The 24,446-nt window shown below is 32.6% G+C and overlaps 1 protein-coding gene across 1 annotated transcript in view; it reads right to left on the bottom strand.

The window, feature by feature from the left end:
- Positions 1-1,277: 1,277 nt before the first annotated feature.
- LOC137931490 (trypsin-1-like) overlaps positions 1,278-24,446 on the bottom strand; it is a 60,428-nt gene continuing 37,259 nt past the window's right edge. Inside the window, exons 2-5 of the mRNA XM_068774888.1 lie at positions 2,867-3,010; positions 2,462-2,675; positions 1,667-1,925; positions 1,278-1,574 (exon numbers count right to left, since the gene is read on the bottom strand). Coding sequence (XP_068630989.1) covers positions 1,278-1,574; positions 1,667-1,925; positions 2,462-2,675; positions 2,867-2,900 — 804 coding nt within the window. The 5' untranslated portion in view covers positions 2,901-3,010. The remainder of the gene's footprint in view (positions 1,575-1,666; positions 1,926-2,461; positions 2,676-2,866; positions 3,011-24,446) is intronic.

Here is a 24,446-nt window from a genome sequence, read left to right as displayed (position 1 = left end):
CCTTAAAGCTTTAATATAATCAATCACTTTGTATATGTACGACCGGCAGTGGAATAAGGACTCTTGAAAAAAGTAGACCATCAACTGTTGGCTGGACCATAGAAAGATATGGAGAAGTGGAGAGAACTGAAGCAATTGGAACTATTTATTTAAAAAAAATATTTTCGTTGCTTGCCTACTTTTGCTGACGATAGCACATTTTATAGCCTGACCCCGGCATATTGTCACGAAAGATGACTTCAATTTGATAGAGGCTAATCATAATCGAATCTCGAGCGTTGGATTTAAATGAGGCAATCAATCAGCGCGGCAGCGCTCGCTGACGGGAGGGCAAAAAGACTTGCATGCTTAGACACACGGCGCTCTGTTCTATTGCAATACCTTTAAATGTTTATACGCCAATTAAATTGGCCCATAAAAACGTTTTGGCTATGTTTTTTATTGAAAATACATTTATAACATCGTAAATTTTGAAATTAAACAATAAAAAATTAAATTAGGCGAGGACAGGTTTATTAAATTTAGCAATTTTTATATTATAAAAACAAAACAACCGTGACAATTGCAAGGGTTTGCGAGAACTTCTAGTATTGGCTTGTATAAATGACGGCATATATATTACAGATATGAAAACTCCTTTTATTTTACATTTTCTGATATAAATAGGTTGAGAGCCGAATGTCAAATGCCTCTGTTACTATACAACTAAACTCTAGGGGACAAATAACATATATTTTATTTTTATTACTAATTTTATTTACGGATTTTTATATGAAAAATGCACACAAAACTCGAAATAAAAATACTTAGTTTTCTGTTGTTAACCTTTTATGTGTATTCTGTATTTGTTTTAATTATACACAAAGTTTGTACATATCGTTCGATATGATTTAGTTATTGGCATCCTTTCATCACTCGCCGCAGCAATGTTTTAATTTTTTATTTGGTGATTTCCTACATCATCATCGTCAAGTTGGAAGGTCTCTGCATCTAACGTCGTCACTAGATTTGAATTTCTTAAGTTTGAATATTTGGTTACATAAATATTTTCTAATAATAGAGCTCTAGAGATACTAACTATTATTTACTATTTATGATATTTTAAAAAGGTTTAATGTTACCGAATCTTACAAGTTTTAAATTAAACAGATAATGTACCGTATTTGATACAATTTGCGGGGATTTTGAAAGCATTTAGGTTAGTTTTATTTGTCTTGTGTATTCTTTCGAACATGACACAATATTTTTGGAATTAAGATGTAAATAATTAAGACGTTTTAATCTCTGAAATACGTATTTATCCATGTTTTATACTCGGAGACTCTCGTATATACACCTGGATAATTAGGATCAGCGCAACCTTCACCCCAGGAGACAATACCAATCAAAGTATTGTTAACAACCAGAGGACCGCCGGAGTCACCTTGGCAGGCGTCTCTGAGTGGATCTTGTGCGTTTGCACACAACATACTGTTGGTGACGTCAGCAATACGGATGTATGCACGTGCGCATGCGCTCTGTTCAACAACTTTTACGCGTGCAGCCAGCAGTACTAGTGATGATGGACCTTCGAACTGTAATGTACATTGAATATTGTTAAAAAAAAATTTTCGGCTTTTTAAATTCTTAAAGATAATTCTAAATTAATAAAACAGTTTAGACTTACCGAGATGCTTCCATAGCCAGAAACTAAAGCATATGTTCCGACGGGCAGAATTAGATTATTCCCGGGTATATTCACAGCGCTCACACTCGAACTAAACGTCATTTTGTTAGTGGTGACCAGCAACGAAATGTCATTTTCTAAAGACGTCGACGCATAAAATTCATGGACTATAATTTTTAACAATTCGTATGTTTTACCCCCTACTAGCCGGTTTGCAGTACCCACAACTGCTCGTAATAAGGATGGCTCTGATATGTAACTGGAATTAAATTAATACTTGTTAGCACAGAATACTTCATGCATATTCTTTTTATATTTGTAAATAAAAAAGTCGATATTAAATTTTGTACAGAAAAATAAATAAACCGAAACCACTGTGGCGATCTTTGAGGAAGACCTATGCCTTGCAGGCGGTCCTATAGATGCCCACTGCAAAGGATTGGGCTTTCCCAAAGATATATTTGTGGAAAGATATACCATAAACGCAACGGCCGGCGATGAAGCGATCTTGGAGTGGTATCATGGCACGTAGAAGACGGTGCTGCCCATCTTCTGTAGACTTGTTTGTGAGCAGCGGCGATCCTTTACTGTTTACTTTAATGCACAGTGTGATGACGATGAGTGTGATGACAAAGTTGTATTCCGGGAATTAAACTCACGATCCACGATCGCAAGTATATCTTCTAACACTAGGCTACTACTGGCACTTGTTTTGATATGTAACTTGCTAAATAGTTATAGCTTCTTTTTTATATTTTATGGAGTTTTCTATTATGGTTCTTGTGTTTGACTTGCCTCGAGGTGCAATGCGCTGCTGTTAATAACGTCCTTGAGCTGATGATCACAGCGCCGCACATATGCGCCCATCCTGATAGTACTTTCCTCTTCAGAGTCGCTTGATATGGAACTTCCGTTATATCAACTTGGTAACCGTTTACTATTCGAGTTGTAGATGGATCTGTAGGCGTTAACTCAGAAAGAGGCGAGGATTCTAGTTCACTTGATAAGACTGAAACGTAAATAAACTATAAACAGACTAATGGGTTTTTTGCATTTTAATTTAGTTCAACAGTTAACCACAAAGTACGATAAAATTTACGATAACAATTCAGTAGCTCGTTCGTTACCCAATGTTATTGAATACAAATGAACCGAAATGATGTAAAGCAATGTAAATAGAAGTTATTATTTATCACTTACCGAAAACCAATAAAATCAACGTATACTTCTTCATTTTTCACAGTTGCAACTATAAAAATTAGATTTTGTACTGCCTCAACTTCGAATGATAACATTTTTATCATTTATAGACAGCAGCTCTTCAATTTATCGCGATTCAGAGATCTGCATCATGAAGCAATCAGATAAAAATATTTGTGAATTACTATGACTTATCTATATATATGTGTATATATATATATATAAATATATATATTTTAAGTCGATGTATAACACAAATTAATAGGGAAGTAGATGGTAGATTTAAATAAATAATAGTTAAGAGCAAGTAAAATTAGGACCATGTTTTACAAATATTATGTTTTTATTATGTCTTAAAAACAATATGTCCATTAGGCTAATTAAGAAATCCTTTAATTTATCTCTTTCATAACAATGTCAACATTTAAAACATTTAAGTTTTGTTTGGTGATAGATTGGTAGGCAGCGCCATCTGTTATTCGCACAAATAAACAGTATAGCAACAAACGAGGGATTGTATTATTAACGATGTAGTTATAACCAATAAATATTCTTTAACGAGATACTTAATGTATAAAACATGCTAATTAATAGCCTTTACAATAACTTAATATCGAGCTACTATAATTGATTATTATTGATAAAATTATGGTTGCAAACCAAAATTTTAGACAAACTAATGATTTGTGAAACGACTATTTGACGCGAAATTCAATATATTCTATTGTGTATATGGTATATTGGAATCACAAATTAGTTAATGTAACTCGGAAACGTTTAGACTGCGTAATAAGCATAGTGAGCGAGATAAGATAGAGCTAGTCAAATGAATGGAAAGTCAGGCGTATGGGAGCAGCGCCCACGCGGCGCGCATTCCATAGGGAGCCAAAGACCTCTCGCTTCCTGGATCACACACATCGAAATCATTAACACGTTGGGGTCTATCGGCTGATACCGTTTTTACTGGTTTGTGCTTTAGTACCTTCAAATATTTGATATGTTTTAATTTAAATGCTTAAAATCGGGAAAGGAAATCAAATCAAAATTAAAATTAATAAATATTATAAAGCCAAACTAAGAGACAGCAATTCTAAAATATTGGAATGACTTACAACTACAATAACTTTTAAAAAGTATGTAATAATTACGATATTTCAATTAACGTTACAGTTTACTGTAAATACTTAAAACTTTAAAAAGGTATTGAAAAATCATATTTTTTTTGGAGTAACATTTTATTTATTTTATACTACTACACTCATATTTCTTTTTAATATTTTGTAAATACATTATATAGAAATGACTTAACTTATGTTTAACGGACTAAATAAACTAAAATATATATGATATAACATAGAGTAATTCGCACAGTTTTAAATTAAAATTTCAAGACTAGCTGTTACATTTACATGTCCTTTTATATTCTTCGCACAGTTTTGATTTATCTCTTTCAATAAATATTCTCTGTTATATAGAAATCTTTACAAAACTTCGTAATCGGTATACTCATGAAATTAATACACGTTTATTACCAAGAATGTTTAATTTTATTTGAATTACGTTAAATAGTAAATAAAAATGTATGTCATAGTGATCACTGTGTTTGTGTACAATGTTTGCGGAAGTGTATTATTTACATGTTTCTTTCGTTGTAAATCTTCCATTTACTTCATAACAGTTTAAAAGAAAGAGTGAAACAAGCCTTTCATTAGTTGTATCTTATATTTCTACGCTTAGATTATGTTCTCTTTTATGATCCTATAAAAAGCTATAAAGACAGAAAAGTTCTAGAAATTTCTAATAAAGTAGCACATTTGGTTAATATGAAGTCAAAGTGATAAAAAGTATATAAATCGATTTCTCACGACATAGTACCCTTTTTCCTCGTCAAGGTCAAATAGTATTGATTTAAAGTCTGCATAAATAATATAAATGAGCTGCATTTCGATTAGATAACACTCGCAGTGGGTCATGCACTGAAAGCAAGAACTAACAAATAACTACAAATATTAACTAAAACTCACAGCCTCCGCACGTGATTAGGATAGTTTTCATCTCAATATTCCATTATTAAACGTACAGTTTACATTTCTATGATTAGTTCTGAATCCTGAATAATGTTGAGGGATTAGATTACAGTTGTAGTTATGATATATAAATTATTCATAACATAAATTTAACGATTCTCGATTTTTTTACTATTATAGTTTGTTATCAATTAGAAGCAAATTATTTATACAGGATGATTAGTTATAGGTGTAAAAGCTTTAAATAGACGATTTTACAAATTTCACCGTAAAAAGCTATAAAGCTTTTACACCGACTTCCAATCACCCTGTATAGAGTGACCGCTCTGAAATTTGATACATTTATATTGGAATGCCTTAAGTCAATAATAGGTCAAATTCACGGTCTCTCAATCCGGTGGAATTGTGGTATGTAACGGGACGAGCCGAGGCTTCCTAGGGAGCCCTCGAGCTTCTCCATGTTAAAAGAGGTTTTATGCTAAGCGACTTCAGCGCCCGACCTCCTTGCATCGCCGGAATCTGCAAATGATAATTCCAAAAATATATATAAGATACCTTTTGGCGTTGTTTATTATTTTCAAAATTATTGACTTTTGGCTATAATGTACATTGATAGTAAATAAGCAATGTATAAATCATTGATTATTCATTTAGGTTTTTTACACCCATAACCAATCACCCTCGTACAGGTGCAATAGTTTATGTATTGGAATCGCGTTAGGAATATTTTATTGATAATTATTGTTCAGAAATTAATTAAGTTATGCATCTATTTTATTGTGATGCATAAACGGAGAGTTTCGCACGTGGCTGCTGAAGCGTGAAGGACGGGCGGTATCGGCGCGCTGTGATTTGACGGCCGAGTTCTAACCGCGCCACCCGTGCAAGTAACAAGCTCCTAGCGTTTAAATAGTTCTCTTTAAAACGAGGCGATTTTCACAATGAATTCATTATTTGTTAGCCTACTATACACCTGTTCAAATAATCGATAGAATATTTTGTAAACTGCTCTGTTTTTGAGGATTCGACACGTATTATTATATAACTGATTTGGTTCAAGGTTGTGTTGAAAAAGATGAGTTCTTTTTGCAATTGTTTGAGGCAGAATTTACCGATAGGTGATTTAAGAAAACAGGCTAGATATTTTATTTCGATCTTTTATAATTCTAGAATAGATAGTCTTTAATATGGTTACGTTAAAATGAAATACTCGAATAAAATTAATAGTTAAACCAGTGCAATAACAAATATTCGAGTAGTTTTATGACCACGTTTTTTATGTAACTATTAATAAAAATACTATTTACCAACAAAGACTATTTGAAATAACGCCGTCATAACATTGGGACAACTAAAATTTAAAATTTATGAAACGAATGCCATTTGTCAGCGACAGCATTAGCGACCGGTTTGAGCGGTATTCATAAAACGTATTTGTGGCACAGCCGAAATGAGGTATCAAATGTCCAACAACTTGTTGGTGTTATCATTATCGCGACTTAGGAACATTATATCGACAGTTATGACATTTTTTACATTCGCCGTGTCGAATTTTTGATATTAATTAACGAATGATATTCGTCCATCATTAATAATAACATAATGATGTTAAGTGTAGCTACTTAATTAATTAAAAACTTCATCACTTTCAAGTTGTAAAATCGCATCGTATTTTAAACATAATGTTTAGCGTGCAAAATTTAACGCTTAGTATATTAACATAAATTTATCATTATCACATATTTATTATGATACCATAAATTTTTAATTTGTTTGTTTTTCAAGAATTTCTGCTGTAAGTCGTTTATAAAAATTACATCTCACTGACCCCTAAACATGAAGTGTACATAAGAATGGTATAATCCCACGTACAAAAAAGTTAAGAGTCACTGTAAGATGGGATTTTACTTGGTGCTAATAATAAGCTATGATATTATTTCCAGATTTTATCTTGTTTAACATAAAAAAGTTATAACACTAGTAAGATGGTAAGATACAGTGGTAAGCGATATTGCCCGTCTGTACTAATGACCGTCATTAAAGATTTTTAATTACAAAATTTTTGGCAGCACCTCAACGTCATCTAATAGGTTATGACATCAGGTTATAGCAGCCCAGTAATTTCATCATCTAAAGCGTCGTTCAAATCTAAACCCTAGATCGTTTGCAAATTGCTTTTTAACAATAAAAATAGATGTTTCGAAAGTTTAATTTGTTATCCTTATTTAGGAGTTGGCCGTTCTATTAGGCAACACTGCAATGGTTTCTTTTGTTACATCTTTTGATTTATATATAATATTATTCGCTTAGGATCATTTACAGTCACTTGTTTACGTCGTGGCAAGAATGTCAGACGCAGCCAATTTTAAATAAAATACAATCAGATTTAGCTTCTCTGTAATGGTATCCTTCATGCTTGAGTTATAAGGGTTCCCCAAGCGCTCTGATATCCGAACAGCCCACAACAAACTTTAACTATGGCTTGCACTTACTTTCATAAACCTGACTACAGTGGTAGAGCAATTTATTCTCAAGATCTGTTATCACTTAAAAATGTTTCAGATTGTGATATTTTTCGTTTAAATGTGATAATTGAAATACATAATAGAGGACTGAAGTGTAGCGTCGTAAATTAGGATGATAGAGGTAATGTTTGAAATTGGTCATACTTCATCATTATCATTTTAACTCTGAACATTTCATCACCTCTCCTATAGGTTTCCAATATAACCAGTAGGAAACCTGCATTAAGCGTCTTCAGACGACCTAATTAAAGGTAGACAGTCTATCTTGTGGATAGATTTCGTTCGCTGCGTTTGCCAATTCTTGACCTTAATTCCAAATCTTAAGGCCTCAACGGCCCTCTGCCCACAGATACCTCAACTTACTGATCCGCAAGGATATATCCGTTACTTTCGTTCGTCTACGGATCTCCTCATGTCTTATTCGATCTGTGATCTGAAGGCGATATAGCATCTCGATAATATTTCAGATCATGCTGTATGCATTACTCCGGTCTTTGCATATTGCCTTGTTAGTTACCAGTACTTCACGATGAGGATTTATAAGAAGCAAAAGATTTTTATGATCATCTCTAATAAAGAAACATTAGACAAAATGTTTCCATAAGATATTCTAGTCCTATTGGTGTGTGATTAGAAGAAGAATAATAAATTGATAATAAATATAAATTACATTTTTAGTTCACGACATTATAACGCTTCCATATATATAAAAATTATATTATTTTGCATCAAACTGATGACATGACATGAAACTTCTCAAAATAATATTTGTCGTATAAATTGAGTTTCGTATGTGATTATGGTACATAGATGTCGAAATAGCTAGGAATGAGATAAAGATTTTGGTTAGCAACAATTGAAATTGCCTTATTTGACTCCATGCATCCGCCATTTCGGACGTGTTATCAAGCGTTTATCTGTTTTGCAAATATTGATTTTAATCATGCCAAGTCTGTTTTAACCAATATGGATTTATTCGTAAAAAAGGCTTTTATATTTTTTACATCGGTTTCAAGGAAGGGGATTAAATTATTGATATATTACGGTAATAAAAAGTCGTTTCATCAAAATCATATAACAAATGAATGCAGTCATAGGTATCAATTAAAGTGTAGTAATTAAGATGATACAGTGATTTACGAGAAAATGTCAACGTAATGTACAGTAGGACTTTTCAATGTTGCGCAGAAGATTCCTAGCAAATCATAGATGCAGTAATGAATCCAATTAGAGTCGGGTAGCATGTACGATCACGATGTTTATGTCTAACGAACATGTTTTGAATATTTATAAACCAACCTTTGTCTCTACTGACACTGGCCGTACGTCACACGAACGATGGCGATCTTCTGACACTTTTGTTTGAACTGTAAACAAATTCTGATCGTGTGTTTATTCTTCGGATGCTTCGTCTTATTTTAATTACGTAAGTAACAATCTATTATTAGATTTCAAATTGATAAGTAGTTAATTGTAATCATGTATTGTTGGTACAAAATGTTTCGAACACTGACCGTATTGCAGCTTTTAAATATCTCGTAACCTTATTCTTAAATCTTCTACTTTTAAAACTCAAAATGTTCCTGTAATCTTTTTCCATAATTTTTTTTCTTAATCTTTTATAAGTGAGAGGCTGTATAAATTCATATGCAGTATAATATTTGCATAAAAATTACTATTGTCATGTTAAACTGAGGCTCTTAGTGAATTATCCGACCCAGTGGAGCGACGATTTCCTATTTATGGCGCTTTGGCATTGCGCCTTTATTTGTATCAAGGTAGTGAGCGTAAAGAAATACGTGTTAGATAACATTAATACTTCCGATATTAAATATTTCATCTTGCCTGTTCGCAATTTGTTACAAAAATTATTTATGTATTGTATACTTACTGATATGTACTGATAAAAGGTCCTTTAAAAGTTGCCATCTACGGGAGGTATAAGCAATTTTTGCCATGAGAGAAGAATGCATATTCTTTATTATGTTTTGATATCCAAAGCATGAGCACCAGTAAAGTTACTTGGCGGAGGAAATATACTATTTTAAGTAACCATTTATATATTTATACACAAACTATAAACAACTGAAGGCAATTTACATTAAAAAAGATTTTTTTTATTGTAATACAACACTTAGTCTTTTTGTGAGAGAGTGACAAGTTAATTATCATTGTCGTGTAATTTTATTTGCAACAAGCGCGATATCATTATCGTGTTGGGATAGATCTAAAAGTTAGGCTGAGTCTTGTGCCCATAGTTCGAATAAACAGTAACCGATCAAGTCCTGGTTCGATCCACTCAAGCTCTATTTAATAAGAATGCTAAAAGCATCGAGTAATAATCCAAGCTCATATCCTTCTGTGCGGTCCCTGCACCATATTGCTTCATTGCTTCCTAACCTAAAAGCTTCAGATTTCACAAATTTTCACACATCTGGTAAAGTTACTAAATTTCTTTACTTAGAGCTCTTTAAGACTGCAGCAAGTGCTCGAAAGAGCAGAGCAGAGCCCTTTGAACTGCAACGATTGAAGACCCGGTTAAAACACCAATTGGTAAACAGCATTATAGTGCTACCGAAACCGCTGTACCGTACCTTAGGTTTGCACGTGGCAATATTCCTGTAATGCTTGCGTAGGCGGCGTTTATGCTCTTTTTTATTTTTTGTTACCACCTCGCCGCGCTTTTCTAAAGAGCGGTATAGCCCTTCCGGTAGCTCTATATCTATAAATAAAAACTGTGCGACTAGCTTCTTATCAACACATTGTATGCGCTTTTTGTAACACAAGATGTCAATAGCTTGTTTGGCGACAGATAAAGGCGTTGTAGTGATACCTGACTAGGAAAATCCTTTAGTTTCTCCGGTAGCAAACTTTAGGAGAGATATAGCTGTAATAAAGCTAATTTTGTTTTCAGTAGTATTTATAAATATTTACAAATAAAACATTAATCTTTAGGTGTATTATATGCAATTACAATTGTAACACATTCTCTAAAGTTTATATAAAACTCTAATAAATGCAGTAATAGTTGTGATTTTAAAACTAAAATTTGTAAAAAGTAAATGCAAAATACAATATCTCAGTTTATCTAATTTGGTACACGATGATACATGATGCGACAGCTTTTAGACCATAGTCTCACAGCTTATAACAAGATGATAATGATAATGGTTGATCCAGTTACCGCACGAGACGTCGCCAGACAGCGGTATGGCACCGAGTCGGTGGCGCTACGCACGGCGCATCTCGTGTTATTATGCGCGTGTGTTTGTGGAGCATCGTCAGCGCGACCGACCGTTTTCTATTTTTCAATCGCACCGTTCCGCCTTTCGATACTTTCCTATACTAATATGTACGCTGAACCAACGCCGGCAGCCCCTTCCTGATTCACTTATTCGTGCACTGTTTATACGTAACGAACGAGCTAGGAATGTAAGACTGGGGATCAGAGTTAAGTGGTCGTTGGCAGGCGGAAGGCGGCGAACCCGTACAATGGCCGACGCCGATCACCGCTACGTTCCCAGCTCATTACGTATTTACTATAAAACTTTTGCTTCTCGCGCTCTTGTGTGGACGGAGCGTTTTATTTTCTTATGCATTTTTTTTTATTTTGTAGTTAATGGAATCTCGCTTTGAGGAAGTTAGCAACGGTCATTTCTCGCAAGGGGACGCAGTAATGCGGCTAACGATTACTCGACTACTAAAATTGCTCGACTTGTTGCGTTATCTTTGGAATCCTGAATTTCTAACCTACTTTAAAGCTTATTAATAAATGTCCTTACATTATTTTAATTTATTGCATAATTACAATGTTTTATGAGACAATTTCGTATTTGAACAATTACTAACCGTTAATTGACATTAACGGCCTTTATGATTATTTTTAGTTGCACAGAGATTATAAAAATCTTTATAAGGCATTTTAGTAACTTTGTTGTCTTTGAACAAATCATTATCATAATAAAGTTGTTTAGGTAAAAAGGTAAACAAAGTGCTAAGACAGAGGACGAGATTGACTAATCTCTAATAAATGTCATAATTTTAATAGTTGTAAAGTCTTTAGTATTTCCATTGATACACAATGTTGAAATATCGTTGATGAGTGATTGTTATTTGATAACCCTTTACAAATAAAACTTCACACATTTGCTTCATTCTAAATGTCAGGGATTCAATAGAAATCGCCAGCTTTAATCGATAAGCTTTTGAAAACAACACGTCAAGGCTAACGATAGGTGTAGATATTAGTCTATGTACAGACTGTGAATATATTTTAATTTTACGTTTTTTTTTTATAAACTTAAATAATAAACATAATTTTAATTCATTCGATGACTTTCGGTCGTCACTATTAAAAACTTTATAATTGAAATTATAGTATACCGTAATTTAATAATGAAAATCTATTGCCAGTTGACAAAAGGTTTTTTTTTTACTTTTCATAGTTTTAATATCTTACACACAACAATAAACAGATAATATCAAATATGTGTAATTTTTTAGAGTGTCGTCTACATTTAAAACATTAAATATTTTACTACCCATCCCGCTCTTTTTTTGCAAACTTAATGAAAGCTCCCTCAACTTCTCTTGTAGATATAATTTTGTATAATTCGATCTTATTAGATCTACTTACTACCAAGAAGTTCCAGTCTCTAAGCCTTATGGTTGTAGAAATATCATAGATAGAATATCATAGATTTGCTTTTAAAATCAATAAAATGGACTGTTAATACGAACAAGAGAAAAACAGTGGTTGAATGTAGACATGTATGTGTACGCAACTTTTCGTCGTTATGCAAGTCGGTCACTCATCAATTCACGTCGGCTCAATACGCCCGCCATTATTGTAGGTAGGTGAATCTAATAGCATTTGAGACCAGGGCCCGGTCACAACATGTTGCATTAGTCGGCATTTGTGACTTACACGAACGTTACTCAACCGTCTTTAATAATGTTACTTACGTCTTAAAACCTGAAACTTCTTTAAACATACACACACCCATATATATATACTCGTATATATATGTATATACACTCATATCACACTATATATATATATATATATATATATATATATATATATATATATATATATAGTGTGATATGAGTGTGTGTGTGATTTGTGAGTATAGACATAGTTTAATAAAATATAAAATCTATATTTTACTTAGTACTTTAAACATGCAAAAGATTGACAGGTTTCAAGTTTAATATCACTATTGTATTCATTTTTATTTATAAACATTTCCCTATATTGTTTTTTCATCGAGTATAGTTAGCAAGAGGTCTTGATTTTTCTTGAATGTCAACATCAGGTAATAAATAATAATAGCAATAAAATATTAAATTAAATAGGAAATTATAAATGAAGTAAATCGTAACTTTAACTAACGACATGACACTAGATTTGATGATAAACACAGACACTGAATTTTGTACAATTATCTCCATCAGTGTCAGACTAGATATGATACCATGAAAAGTATTATAGTTTCTGGTACAATAATAATACATATGTAGTAATTTAAAATTATATAATGATTTTAAATCGGCGGGAGTTTACACACATTTACACAAAAGCAAAATATCTGTCCATGTCTTTCGTTTTTACGATGTCGAAGCGTTCTTTTGCTCTTACTGTGATTGTTCCTGTTTAAACAGCGTCCTGTGAACCAAAATTTTATGCCAGCTAATATAACGAAAAAAAAATTACTGATTTTGTGTATGTGTCTGAAAGAAACTCGGAGTTGACCGTGTTTTTTGTATAAAAATAAATATTTCATAGTTTTTGGGGCATATTTAAAGAAAAGCTATATAAAAACGCATCTTAGAATTTCCTTACAATCGCTACTTGCTTACATAAAAATTTGTTTGATCGAAAAACAAAATAACATGAAAACAGAATAAGAAGTAAGTAGTAGTATATATTTACTGGACAGTTAAAAACCAGCAAATACACTATTGTTTGGCGATAGAAATGCGCCCTGTGGTATTATATACCCAGATGGCTTATACCCAAAGGAAATTTAACTCCGATATAACTCTTACACTTCTCATCATAATTATCATCATTGGCCGTTGGACACCCACAGCTGGACTTCATAGACCTTCCCCATAAATTTCCAATAATGACTCATTGGAAGCGGCCTGCATCTAGATCCTTCTGTCGACTATCTTCTCTTACTTCTACCAAAATTAAAATTTTTAACAGCAAATGATTAACAGGGTTAGAAACGGAAATTTTAACTAAACAAAATAAGTTTAATTTTTAATTACATCTATCTGCTTGAAGTTGACTCGTTACTTGCATGTCACAAATCGATAAATGACGAAATAAATCAAATCAAAACTGCTCTGTTCTGCCTCTTGCTTACTGTTAATTTTAGTTAAAATATTTGTATGCGGCCATTCTATGACCAGACAAACCGACAAGAATGAGTAATGATATTCGCCTGATAGAGTCGTTAATAGGAAATGAATATATCGGTGTATTGAACTTTGATCGAAGTTACGTCTTTAGGAAATTTAAAGGATTCCTTGTGTGATGCCCACACACACCTAATTTGGTCTGAGCAAAGATTGAGATATCAATTCGTTTTAAATTTAAAGAAGTAAAAAACATTTTTTCATGCCCACTTTTCGCCTACAATGATGACGAAGAGTAAGACTGGATATGCTTAAAAATATTTTTATGCTTGACTAAATTTATTATAATTTCTCAAGGTATTCGTATTTACCTTATAAATTAATTGGACTTTTTGTAAATTGCATCTTAATAATATTAAGGCCTCTCCCACAGATATCTATGAAGCATAATCGCCACGCCTAACAGACGGGATGGCGATCGCAGTGTGGTATTATGGTACACTGCTGCCAATCGTCTGAAATTTGTTTGTGAGCAGTGGTTATTCTACATAATTGATGCACAAAGTGTGATTTATGTAAGATAGTATACCAGGAATCGAACTCGCGATCATCATCATTTGAAAATAGTCACCCAATATTAAACTTCATAGTAAATAATTGTTGCAATTATTATCTATATATAATGTAAAAAAATAATTATTATATACTATTTAAAGTGTGACGTGTTCGTTGACTTATACCGTGTTTTTAACAGCGATTTGTAAGGTTGTATTTGACATAAGAAATTAATTAATTAATTAAGGTAAACATTCCAAAAAGGTGGCAGAAAATAAAACAACACAATTCCCAATTAAAATAATAAGGTATTTCAACAAAATATTAGCTTTTACTAGTTTAAGTTATGAATTACACAGAAAAATATTTGTTATTTCAGGTAATCTATATAAATAAATAATTTTTAGGCACATAAAAAAGGCAGTCACAATGTCAAGTGTAACTGTTATGATACAAATATATATGGTAGCGTTTATCATTTTCCTATACCATATATTGTACACATTACAAGCGCAGAGTCTGGATATGTAGGGCACACAAAATCTGATTACTGAACAATATATGTGATCAAGGCAAGCAAAGAATTAACATAAATCATTAAATATTCTAGAAAATTAAACAGTAACTTATTTGTTACAGTTCCGCAGTGTCCTCTACCGCATGGTTTACACTAAACAGTCCTATTTGATTCTTCGTGATCTTTCTTATATGAATCACACCTGCCATTCAAGACAGTCGAGAAATCTATATACTTCTAGAATTATTTATGATGTCAATCAGCTTAGTTATTCTTGTTTAACAATTCGTTTTTAAAATTGACAAGAGATGACTCAATGTGTACACAGCTTTCTATTTTATTCCAATCAAGCTGATTAAGGGGCGTAGTTAAGCTGACAACGTCTCTGTTTTTTTTTTACCGCGAATCAATTATAGAGTGAATATCAGTAATAATAAATCGTTACAGATTATACAGGTGACTCGTTATAGGTTTAAAAGCTTCACTTGTAGTCAATTAATGTATGGTAGAACTTACACAATAAATAATAGTTTCCAAAATAGTAATGATCATATGATAAAAAAGGCGTTACCAAAATGTGGAATGAAAAATAATAAAATTATTTATTGTTTACTATTTTTCTCTCCTGTCAGGAGTTTTTGGCCATCACATATTCCAGAGTGACAATGTTTACAGGGTAATTTGAAAAATTTTAAAGCTTTTTGCTGACAACAGAGCTATACACGTTGGAGTGACAAGGTGTTTAAAGCTTTGACACCTATAACCAATCATACTGTGTAACTTATTAACATGAGATTTATTTTTTAAATGCATAAGTATTGTGCTAGTCTATACAGTTCATAGGCATTGGACGGAGGTGCCACTAGGACGGAGGCGTGGGCGGAGGTAACAAAACTTAATGAACTACATTGTCTTATTGCTCTAAATGGCGGTGCGGGTTTTTTCTCCAAGTCCGACCGCTGGACACATGTAAATAGCGCCGTGGGCGGACGGTTTCCGCTGTTTATACGCGTCGGTTTCTTTTGTATTTACTTTCGGTCATGCGACAATTTAAACAAGATGTTTTTATAATTTTAAAATATATTAAATAAGAAATGTTTTCTAATATTTTTATTAAATATAATATAGTTTAAACATTACAATCAGCATTTTAAAACAATCTATTAAAGTAATGTTCGGTGATCATAGAAATGGTTCAACTTTTTGATTCTAACAATGTTTCTTTCGCAAATTCCATTGACATTTTATTATCCCTTCAAAACAATGCACTCGTCAAATATTAATTATATTTAGAGAAATGTGTTATTTACATTCATCTATTTTTCATTTTTCTTCAAATGAATATTAAAAGAATTTAATAATAAGCGCAGTGTGGGGGTTTTGAATCCCATGAAGCAGCACACTGTGAGTTGCACCATGACATAAAGAAGTAAAATATCGAGAGGAAATAAGCACGTTCTAGAACCTACATCTATCAAACCGCACTGGGCTCGAAGAGTAATAACACCCGTAGAGAAATTCCTGTCTATAAAAGAAGGCCGATGTCTCATTAATGCAAACTTTATGGGGTTTATACAATTACATATAATAGCATATGAGAAATTTACTCATACCTACCTACCGCTTCCTACCAGTGTGGTCGAAATGATGATCATGCTTAAAGGTCTCTTCCATATATTTACATTTACATTAGACGATTTGAAACCTTGACTAAAATTAGAAATTTAATAAAGTAAATAACAAGTGGTTAACTAGTTCCACACATTTTGATTTGTTACAGCAATATTTTTCAATTTTACAATAAATCAAAATGTCACCTTCGCTCACGTAGACACAATAATTAATAGTGTTTTTGAACATAAAACAATAAGCCGTGAATAATAGCATACTTTTATCTCTCTGTGTATCCGTAATAGATTTGTATCATAATTGATTGTTCCCGGTAGTTAAGAGGTGTTATTTAACATTAGCTCTTGTCACTGATGTCATCGCGCGATCTGAGCTAATTCAATTTTCCAGTTTCATGCGTAGCGTGATAGCATTATAAAATAAAAGTTTTAATTTCCAATTTGCGGTTCATACATTTCATATGTGTATAATTATTTTACGCGAGTTATATATTTTACTTATTGATCTTTATTAGTTTTTATCGTAGCAGCTAGTGTTATTTGCATTTTTAAAGTAAATGACATTAATAAACTCTTACTTTTGGATACGATCTGCTGTTAATGAACACTTAAATAAAGTATCTATTGTTTTCGACGAATAATTGTTGTTTTATTGCTTATCGTATACTCTACTTTCAGGTATTTTTACATCTTAACAAATGTTTCACGGTTATAACCTCAAAAAGCGTAACGAGAATGCGTCATTTGCTGTTGCAAACAACTGTATTCTCTTTAGGAGACAATCGCAGGATTATTGAACAAATGTTGTGTGTTAAAGTTGCTAATTTATTAGAACTGATTTAACTAAAAATCTAAACAGGAATATTTGCTAAGGTACAAGTAGATTTCAAGAGGAGTTTAGGTTGACGTCTATCAAGAAATGGTCGATTCGAACACAAGTGAACACTACAGAGAGGTATTAATGTACGGTGTAATACGACTGAGACACAATTTAACCAAACAAGGGCAGGAGCCTTGGCGCCCACGCGGCATCGTTATTGGTAGTTTTAATATGGGTAATTGCGGACTTATTGAGAATTGCGTCGGACCGCCAATACTCCCACGACTGTTTAATAGTCGCCTGTCTAATTGTGATACGGTTTTCGTTTTATCTGATTATTGATTATTCAACACGTTTATATTTTTATTAGGGGAAAGCCATGAAAAAGTTAAGGTTAAGTTTTTTTATACATCCACATTTAGAGTTTTTTATAGTTTTTACTCACTATGTTGATTGACACATACTACTCTAAGCGTCAAATAATCTAAAGGAATGATTGCTTATAGATGTAAAACCTTTGAAATCGTCAATGTATGGCTCATATTTTAGCAAAGAGTCTCAAAGTTTTGACACATTTTTCCAATCATCCTGTGTAAAGTGGTGTCTGTGAATTTTTTTATTGGACGTCGCATACCAATAAAAATGTAGTTAATGTAAATGACCAATAACTTCTGGTAGTACAAAGTCAGTAGAAACATATAGTAAACAATAATTAAATTTAATATGTAGTAATCCTTATTTTTGGAAACGCTATTTCTTACTTAGTTACTATGGTTTTTACAAATAATCCATTGATCCCTTTGAAGTCTTTACATCTTTAACGACCGTGTATATATTTTTTATATAGCAGATTACAAATCCCCCCATTTCAATTACATCCTCCTACGGTATTAGCAGGGAATTGTGAAACGATACGATATTAATATTACGTTATTTATTATTGCTTAACCATTGATTTCCAGAAAGGGTGCACTGTACATTATGTCCTACTTTTTTAAACTAAAAATTGTTAAGAAGATAAAATAAATAACTTTGGTGCTTATTATTTTACATTTACCACATCGACCGTGTGTCACACAAAGTCAACAGATAAAAAACAATCAGGCTTTAAATTTGCCTACAAACAATTCGAATAAAATTCTTAAATACGTAATACAATCAATTTTAAATCAATCAATAGAGTTAGAGATGATATATGTGATTTTTTACAGCGATCAATTGTTTTGGGGAACTATTAGTCTAGACAATGTTTTTCATAGCTTTCGATAAATGGGGTAAAATAGTAAAAGACATTTTATTTAAATAAAATATATAGCCTCGTCTTAGAAAATCAAACGTATCAGTGATATTCTTAAACCGCTTATGGTTAGTAATGTAAATTCTAATTGTCGTAATAATCGCTTCATGACGACACTTGTATGTAACTAGTATTAACTATTTATATAACAACAAAACCTGTCCACTGTCATTTTAACTTGCTGATTCCCTGCTATGCTTTGTCTACAGATCTCCTTATTTCTAATTAGATTTCGTAGAGAAATTCTGAGGATAATTCCACAATCCATGGATGTGAGCTTGCCAATGAGGCCCGAAATTGGATATAATGTTTTTTCTTCACGACATGTTATAAACAACCTAAACTGTCGGTAACAAAACCTTTAAGAATATCAATGGTTATTTTGTGTTATATTGTAAAACTAATTATTACGATAGTATTTACCTAACAAAAATGCATGACGGTAAATATAACGTATAGATACATTTACACACGTACACGGTTTAAATGCGACGTAACTGAAGACTTAGCAAATGTTACTTACGTAATCTTAGCGGTCACGGGACACACGATTGTATTAGTTTTAACTTGATGGGGCGTACGTACATGCGGGCAAATAACAGACCGATGTTTTGTATTTACATAGAATTGGTCTTAGTGCGTCGCAATAGACTTATAGAGTGATGTCACAGTATCGCAGATCTATCTGCTTAAGGTCATTCAGCGAATCAAATCAATCGGTCGAGCTCACTTGTAATACGAATTGTTGTAAAACAACACTGCGTTTCATTGCTATTGAAATATAATAAAAATTAATTATTACATTAAATACTAAATTATATAAAGTAAATAAACTTAATTAAATCTTCTTTTTCTTTCTTGTCATTCAATGGATAAAAGTAGTTATTAGTGTGCTAGAAGTGTCGCCATCTGTGGTACTTTCAATATTTATAGTTATAGTCTAACCTTAAAAGAATGAGTGTGGTAATAAGGATTGAAACAACATTTATGTTAAGTATATGTGTGTCCACGGTTCATCTAAGATTTCATCATTATTTCAGCTGCGATGTCAGGTGCTACCCTGGTTGGAAGCGGCCTTCATCTAACATTTCCTGACGATCTTAACAAGGTCATGTGTCCTCCTTGTGGATGAAATTGCTATGCTTGCCGGTCCGTACTCTTTACACCAGAACCTTTAGGATTCAACGGCTTTCTCTTCTGCGCCATGTGGCCTGTCAACTTCTTTTTTAACTTGCCAAACCAGCTTTATAGGTTATTTTCGTTGGTTTACAGGTCTCCTCATTACTGAATTGATATCGTAGAGATAACATAAACGTAGCCTTCTCTGTGAGTCGTTTAGTGAATGTAAGCTTGCTAATAAGATCCAAAGGGAAAGGCCATGCACAAATTGATTATTCTAATTTAAAAATGAAAATATTGATTAGTAGAATAAACCATATAACAACCAACTAGGTATAAGTCGTCACCGCTGGTGCTATTTGTTAAACTCGTCTGCCACCTTTCGGTATGCACTGGGATTGTTTTGTTATGATCCGTGTCGGCACCTGTCTTTATATGTTACGTGACGCTCACGATACGTTTTTCATAAAGCTTAATTAAATCTGTTTGGGAACTTCGTCATTTAGGACCGATGATATTTTGGTAATGTATTTTTAACATCTTAATTTATTAAAATTTAAATATAATCTTTGTCGTCGTAACCTTAATCGTCGTAACATCGTTAATCTCCATACATATTTATTACAAAATATAACGAATCGGAATAAGTATGAAACATTATCTTGTTATATATCCATATCTACAAGAGATTTCCACCTTAGTACTGATTCATCACGACATATCTGAAACCATAAAAGTAAGAGACTTGAAGTAGTAAAATTTTTTAGTACCAAGTAAATATCAGCTAAGAAAGGTTTTTACAAAACTCTATCCGTGACGAAAACTAATATGGGGCTCATTAAGTTCGCCAAGCGGGCGGGGGAGAGCTAGTATGTTTATAATACGTTTTTGACGTCAAGAAAAGTCACATATGACAATTATTTAATTATAGCTTCTTAAGAAAATATGAGTTTAGATGTTACACTTATATTATTTTTTTCACTTGTGTTGTGTAGAGTTTTTGATCCACGGTTTCTTGGAAGTGTACAGACTTAGGACGCCGCCGTTCCGTTAGCATGTAAACGGATGCGAACGCGAGCACGTCTCGCGTGTGCGTCGTTTTGTGTCCATTACCTGCTCTCGGCGACCCACGGGACCGCGGTCGCCGATGCTCCACTGCTGTCGCACGCTTTAACACTGACGTTTTAAACTGCCGCCTATATAACTTGTACGTTAAATATTATGAACGTTTTTGTTACTTTCTGTTTAGATGGATAATCATAAATAGCTATCAAAATATTTCACCCAAAAAAAACAAAGAGTAGATTTAATAAATTATGCACATAAATCTGAGACTTTTAATATATTTACAATATATATGTGTGTTGTGACTCATCAAAATATCTCTGGAATCATCAAGCATAGTTACTTGAAATTTTGCATAGCTATTCCTTCTCATAATCAAAGATCAGCTAAAAACGACATTTATGAAATATATAAATCTATAGTATTATATTTACTGATATAAAAATTGGTCACAATCATTTTTGGCGTGTTAAAAATGACCAAGAATGGATTTTATATAATCACATTCACAAAAGGGAGTACTGGCGAAGCGGGCAAAGGATAGATAAGACTTGTACAAAATCCTTGGTTATACAAATTTTACAATACATAAAACACTTTTTATCCAATTGCAAAGAAGAAACAAAGGCTTGATTTATAATATACCGTATAATACCTATATGAAATATTTTTTTTGAAATATGTGTTGTCCCTACGCGTTTAAAAACGCCACTGTCTAAATCCGAATTTGTCTTATTGGGCAATGAGAATGATATGCAGCAACAAAAGGGTTCTGAGAAGCACCCGTCCGGACTTGTTCGTCCCATTGACTCACTCGATACGTGTTGTTTAATAATAACTGCGCTTCCTTTTACAGGCATTTTGCCTCGCTAAGTATTGTTACGGTCGAAATAATTTGGTGTAATTGGCGCGAAAATTACGCGCAAAACTGCTCTTAAACTTTTATCACCGTAAAACGATTCCTTAATTGCAAGTGCCAGTAGTCTTATATACGCGTTTAATGATTATTATAATTTCTTTTGATTGGAAAAAGTAATAATATTAATTTATATGCCTTACTTATTAAACAACTCTTTTTCGGGACCGGATATCGCAGTGTTAAAGAATTATCATTTATCATACAATACATGCATGAATATAATAGAATTAGGACTCACCACTAAATTAATATTTTGCTTTTCTTACATACATACATTATTAACTTAATTTACTATTTTTTTTTATATTGACATTCTCCCGAACACCGAATTCAACTCCGATGTGGCAATAGCAACTACGAAATAAGAAATGATTCTATTTATACCAATTACCGCAAATGAGTTCAACAAATGGAGTAATTATAAACATGTAAAAATGGATCGATATTATTTACAATCACATCTGTATTTATTCATTTTCTTCATCCAATTTTTCGTGATTTTGTAACCATCGCCACTATTTCAACATATGACCATTATTCATATAACCATTTGTAAAAACAAAAGGTATTGTATTTATCCAGCAAAATGTATACAGCTATCAATAGAGTAATCGAAAAATCAAATTTATTAAAGTTGAATTAAATGCTACTGTAATCATTGACGATTCTTGTGATAATTCTATGAATAATCTAAGTATAAATTTGATACAATCTCTTCTGCTTCTTCTTAAATAAATCAATCTGTTCTGCTTCTTCTAACGAAGGTTGCGACCATTAGGGCAATTTTAATTTTTGGCACCGCGGCTTTGAAAAGTGAACTGGGACTCTTTCAAAATCACTGGCGTCAGATTTATAGCCAGGATCTATTCTTCTTCAGCCCACACTTGACTTTGAATCTTACCCTGGCCCATAAGTTGCAGTAGCTCGTGTTTTGGACTTCTCATAATGTGGCCTGAATATTGTAACTTCCTTGTTTTTATTGCATACATAACACTTTTGATTATTCGTCATGCTCTTTATCACTGTTTTATTTTTAACTTCGTCTTTCCAGGATATCTTCAGCAATCTATTGTAAAACCACATTTCAAAAGCGTCAACACTCTTTCTCATCGATTCTGTCAGTGACCATGCTTCAGTTCCGTACAGGAGAAAAAAAAAACGTAACAGCATGTTACTCGCATTAATAGCTTGATGTAAACACGTGCAGCATTTTCTAAGTAACACTTTGCTAAGATGTTACCACTGCATCCTATTCCTTTGCCGCTGATCGGTTTAGGACTGCAAAACCAGCTAGCTAGAATACCTCCTTGACGTTCCATTATTCGTCACCTATGGACTCTGATCGTGTAACATAAAAGAAAGCGCTACTTAGAAAATATTGCATATGGACCCCAGTTATAGCCTGCATTTAGGCCCTGCCTATATATACCGCTTGTTTAATTATTAACAGTTTCAGCATATTTTTGTAATTGCTTTTTATTTTCAACAAGCACATATTATTTATTAACGAATTATATCAATAAAATATATAAACACGTTTAATCGTTACATGTTCTTACAGACTAGGATTTATATTTATTATATACATCTAGAATATTGATCTCATTTTATAATCGATCACAAATTAGAACAAAAGTTACAAATTCTTTCTAGAATTGAAATTAAAATCAAATGCAGAAGTACTATAAAAATCACTTTTACGGTTACAAAGAACGCTTACATTTTTAAAGTTTAACGCAGCCTTAACAATATTAATCCAGTATTGAAATTTACCACTGTCTTTTTTGTAAAAAAATAATATTTGTTGAGTCTTATGGTGGTTTACCTGTAAACTGTAAAGATAAATTACATTGTTGTTTGGTTAATATCGTTAGCAACTGCGCCCTTACGCTACTAACATCGAGGTTTCAGTTGTTACATATTTCATTATCCTGGCTATTTCACCAGCTAATGCGTTTTTCAGATTCATACGTACTTAGTATTTGCTAATTTTAACTGTATTTTTCAATATGAATCAATAATAGCGTCACTTAAGTAGGACGACAAAAGACTGCCTGCCAGAAGAGATTAATCTGATAGAACCTAGTACCAAACTAAGTTCTTCTATAATGACCTGAAAATGATCTCCAAATTTATAATAAAGTTACAAGGTTTCCAAACATGCTGCGATATGAAAAGAACTCACGACGATCTTGACTATGTTTTATTTTATTACGACAGCCCTGTGGCTCTATTTAGGACAATTCTTTGCCTATTTTTTTTAATTACTTAATTTTCTTTACTAAATATAATCACTATAAGAAATTAGTATCAGAGTAACTATCTAGCTTAGTCATACTCCTTGACCTTGAAAGGAAAGGTGTTTATCAATTACGCATTTATAATTTTTAAAAGTTTTCTTCAACTGGTCAACGTGAATACAGCTTTCTAATTTTCTTAACGCATATAGACTGCGGTTTTTGATCGATATTTCTTTTAAATTTATTGTCTATTTATTACGATACATTACGAGAGTTTAGTGTTAAAGTGCACAAAGTTGTCTAGAAAAGAGTTTTTCATATACCTGTACAAACTCATGTAAAAAAAATTACAATGATTTGCAAAGAAAAAAATTATCTAGTCAATGTGGTTGGCGATTTCTTAAATAAAAGGTTATTTTTTTTAATACCTCATTACGTAGTACCCATACGTTCGATATGTGGTGAGACAAGTCATTTTCATCAGTCGCGGCGCAGCGGA

This window comes from Battus philenor, unplaced genomic scaffold (genome assembly GCF_028537555.1).
Source record: "Battus philenor isolate CCGP_79_NKW_IND1 unplaced genomic scaffold, ilBatPhil1.0.hap1 SCAF_8, whole genome shotgun sequence".
NCBI lineage: Eukaryota > Metazoa > Arthropoda > Insecta > Lepidoptera > Papilionidae > Battus > Battus philenor.
Note: the sequence above shows the minus strand (reverse complement) of the source record. Positions and strands in the feature narration are given on the sequence as shown.